The 4,439-nt window shown below is 44.4% G+C and overlaps 1 protein-coding gene across 1 annotated transcript; it reads left to right on the top strand.

Moving 5' to 3' along the window:
- Positions 1 to 2,951: 2,951 nt before the first annotated feature.
- Positions 2,952 to 3,911, top strand: LOC114688742 (olfactory receptor 19-like). Its single transcript, XM_028863269.1, has one exon. It carries the CDS (start codon positions 2,952 to 2,954, stop codon positions 3,909 to 3,911), a length of 960 nt encoding a protein of 319 aa, XP_028719102.1.
- Positions 3,912 to 4,439: the final 528 nt, after the last annotated feature.

Genomic DNA, 4,439 nt, shown 5'->3' with positions numbered 1-4,439 from the left:
CAGAATGTGAGTGACTTAATAGCCTGTTATATACCCTCACTTCATTTCTATGAGCGTTTATCCTTGCTGTACCTTTGGTCTTTTATAATTTTGCACTTGGTATTAAGTCCAAGGCCTCGTATATCCCAGGAAAATATCCCATCAATGAGTTATAAAACCCTTCGAGACAGAGTCTTAGAAAGTCATTCAGGCTAGACTCGACCTCACTTTACAATCAGGAATGAAGTCATTCAGGCTGAACTTGACCTCACTTTACAGTCAGGAATGACACAAATGTGTTGCTCAAGATTACAAAGACAGATGGACAAAATTGAAGATGTTCATAGCTTATCCCTTAAACCTGTGATCCTCCTGCCTTAGCCTTCCTGGTAACTATGCTTGTAGATCTGTTACCAAGCCTGGCCTTTGCCTTTCTGGAGAGGTCTCTTTCAACAAGTCTTAGGATTTTTGGTTCTCAATTAAGTCATGATTTACATTCAAGTGAAGTTTAAGTTGCATAAACATATGTGATTTTTATCTTCATATGACACAGAATGATAAATGTATATCTGAGCCAATTATACACTATTAAAGATAGCATGACATGTTGATGCAGAACTCTCATGGGAGCAGGGTTTGATGAGGTTATCTGGGATTAATTAGAGGAAGTATGTTAGTGTAAGATAGATTTGCAAACACTAGTGTTCTGGTGCAAGATTCTATTCAGGAACACTGAGGACACCTTGTATATTGATAAACTTTGTTCATTGGAAATTTCCTACATATGTGTAGTGTTTACTGTTCCCCACCCTCTCCTGTCCCCCTCCTTCTGTAAGTGCTTGCTCTTCTCAGTAGAGTTCTTTTCCTATACCTATGTCTTTTTTCTGGTTGTTGTTGTTGCTGTTCTGTGACTGAATGACTTTCAGTATGTCAGTCTGTATGATCATGGGTTTTGAGTTATCCATTGGATTCAGGTGGTTTCAGTGAAGCTACACAACTGGGCACTTGCAAGTGTTCATTGCAAAGAATCATTGGTCTAGTTTGAAGCCTCTGGTTTCTACTACACTATCAATGCTGGGTCCTCACTAGGCAGATATCCCGTTGTTGCTTTGTGTTGCAGAGATGCTGTAGCTTTGGGCCTGTGGGTCAAGTCCCTTCATGACTTAAGCAAATCATAGATGAGGTGGATGGCAGGATGGGCCAAGTCACAACCCTGTTTCTGGCCCTGGGCAGCTGCAGGGTTGGTCTGCCTGCAAGTGCTCTCCTGTCCTCCCCAACAGGGTGAGCTCTCCAGCATTGCTCCTGCTAATTCGCCTCTTGCAGAAATGAGCAAGGTGTTGGGCTGGTTCTCTTGCTTTCACATCCTCAGGGTCAACTCTCCCACACCTAAACCCTCAGGGCCGGTTTTATTGTGTTTCTCAGGTGAGGTACAGGGGCCACTCTCCCAAGTGAGGGGCAGGGACAGCCCTCTCACAATTATGACCCCAGGGCCAACTCCTCCACCTGTCTCAGGTATTGGGTGGGGATGGGGGAGAGCTGCCACCACATGTCAGATGAGTAATGGGGACAACTCTTCCTTGCTCGCAACAGCAGGGCTTGGTCACCCTCACCTCTGACCACTGGGCAGCTCTGCTGTGTTGCCTAGGTGAGGGGCAGGGCCCACTTCCCTGAGTGCTACAGCTGGTAAGGGGGAGGATCAACTCTCCTGTTTGTTGCAGGCTATAAGGGGCAAGGGGCAAAGGGGGGCATGTCTCACCCTCCTACACAGCCACATGACAGATGAGTAGTGGGGACAGCTCTCCCAATCTTTCAACTTCAAGGATGGCTCAGCCACACCTCTACCAATAAAGTTGGCTTACTCTGTTGTGCTACCCAGGCGAGGTGCAGGGCCTGCCCTCCCAAGGGTTGCAGCTGGTAGGGGGCAAGGCGGCTCTCCTGCTCTTGTGATCTCAGGGCCAGTTCTCACACCTGCCTCAGGCATTGATGGGCAGGGGAGGGGTGGAAGGAGGACACCTCTCCTCCACTCATGCCACCACAGGACAGATGGGTGACAGATATTAATTTTTTTTTAATATGAGATCTTTGAGCACAGATTGAACGTAGCACAGAAATTTCTACTCAGAGATAACACCAGGACTCTCTTTGTGGGATAAATATAAAACATATGAATAAATATCATAACTATAGAAGGCTAGGCTTACTAGGTTCCATAGGAGTAGATACACACCTATAATAGAAGTTATCTGGCCAGGAACCATAGTTTTGTGAGCTCATAGGCCCTGGGGAGAACTCCCAGTTATCATTTTACTAAATGTGTGTAGTATGAAAATGAACCTAAATATTTATATCTATGTTGATAGATGAGTGATGCTCTCACTCCTCATCAAAAAGCATCTGTTTCCAGTGGATAGAGGATAATAAAATGAACCAACAACTTGTCAAAGTGTGGGGGGAAACGCCTACAAAGTGTTCAGTCCAAAATGAGACACCTAGACCAAAGTGTTCAGGGAAGAGCGTGAAGGAGGAGTGGAGAGAGTAAGAGACAGAATGCTGGAAGGACCGCCTCCGGGAGCCTGCCTTCTGAACACAGCATAGACTCACAGCGGCTGGGGATGACTACAAGACTGCAAAAGATCAAACTAGTCAACACTCCATAGCGGAAGAGAAAAGGCTTCATAAGGCTTCAATCTTGACCGAGGGGCCATTAGCAGCTGGTAACTGATGGAGGAGAGAGTTCATTATTTTCAGAGGTGTGGCCCCTCGTAGGTTGACAATGACCCTGTCCTGGTGAGCACCCCATGAATATATGACCAGAGATAATTGAGTTAAGAGGAACTGGAGGGTGAGAGACAGACAGAGAAAGAGAGAGAGAAAGAGGAAGAAGAAAGGGGGAATAAACATTGATGTTAGCTTATTGATAGGTGACTGAATCTATCTTTCCCAATTCTTCTTTTGGTAGGCATATCAAACACATGGAACAAGGAAATGATACTCAGCTTTCAGAATTCTTTCTTCTGGGATTTTCAGAGGATCAGCCTCAGATTCAGCCTCTCATATTTGGACTTTTCCTCTCCATGTACCTAGTGACTGTTTTTGGCAACCTACTCATCATCATGGCCATCGTTGTGGACTCCCACCTTCATACACCCATGTACATCTTCCTCTCCAATCTGTCCTTTGTGGACATCTGCTTCACCTCCACCACTGTCCCCCAGATGCTGGTGAACATCCAGACACAGAGCAAAGTTATCGTCTACGTGAACTGCATCACTCAGGTGTACTTCTTACTGCTTTTTTCAGTACTGGACATCTTTTTGCTGACTGTGATGGCCTATGACCGCTATGTGGCCATCTGTCACCCCCTGCATTACATGATTATCATGAACACAAGACGCTGTGGATTGCTGATTCTAGCGTGCTGGATCATAAGTGTTCTGAATTCCCTGTTACATAGCTTTTTGGTTCTGCGGTTGTCATTCTGCACAGACCTGAACATCCCTCACTTTTACTGTGAACTCAATCAGGTGGTACACCATGCCTGTTCTGACACCTCTCTTAATGACATAGTGATTTATATCGCAGCCATGTTACTGGCTGTGGGTCCCCTCTCTGGCATCCTCTACTCTTACTCCAAGATAGTGTCCTCCATACGTGCAATCTCCTCAGCTCAGGGGAAGTACAAAGCATTTTCCACATGTGCATCTCACCTCTCTGTTGTCTCTTTATTTTATTGCACCCTCCTGGGAGTGTACCTCAGTTCTGCTGTGACCCAGAACCCACGTGCCACTGCAATGGCTTCATTGATGTACACTGTGGTCACCCCTATGCTGAACCCATTCATCTATAGTCTAAGGAACAATGACATGAAGAAGGCTCTGAAAATACTTTTAGGGAGGGTGACTAGAAACAGACCAATGGACTTACCTTCATAGTTGTTTACTCATGTTTGTAGAACCTAGGGTTATGGAATTAGCAATTGTGGTCTTTGGTCATACATTGTAATAAAACTTAGTCTCACTATTTCTCTAATTTCAATGTCCATTATATTGTTTGTTTATACAATCCCTTTCTTTAAAAGGCTTAGTGTTCTTTCTGGTATCTGTGTTTTACTTTTTCATTTCTTATTTTCTTAAATTAATACCTATCCTTGGATCAAATCCTCTAGAAACTTCCACTCTTATCAGGAAACAACTGAGACCTCTTAAGAATGATTTATTTTGGAGTAACAAGTGTTGAGTTCTTTTTCACTAAACATTATCCCTAAGTTATGCTCCTCCTATGGACATAATTCCACTCAACAGGTAAGGTACATAATTGTAGAGCATCTAATAATTTGAACAATACCCATGGATCAGAGGTCAAATAAAGGGTTGTAAGAAGGAGAGGTTAGAGAGAGATGCATGGAAACTGTCTTCTGGGTGTGGCAGGCACTCATGAAATCACAGCAGCTGCCTCTACAA

This window comes from Peromyscus leucopus, chromosome 22, assembly GCF_004664715.2.
Source record: "Peromyscus leucopus breed LL Stock chromosome 22, UCI_PerLeu_2.1, whole genome shotgun sequence".
NCBI classification, from domain to species: Eukaryota; Metazoa; Chordata; class Mammalia; order Rodentia; family Cricetidae; genus Peromyscus; species Peromyscus leucopus.
This window is presented reverse-complemented; position numbering and strand designations above follow the sequence as displayed.

Bases quoted from the DNA above. Each gene is read 5' to 3' on its own strand.
- LOC114688742 (XM_028863269.1), top strand. From the start codon at position 2,952: ATGGAACAAGGAAATGATACTCAGCTTTCAGAATTCTTTCTTCTGGGA.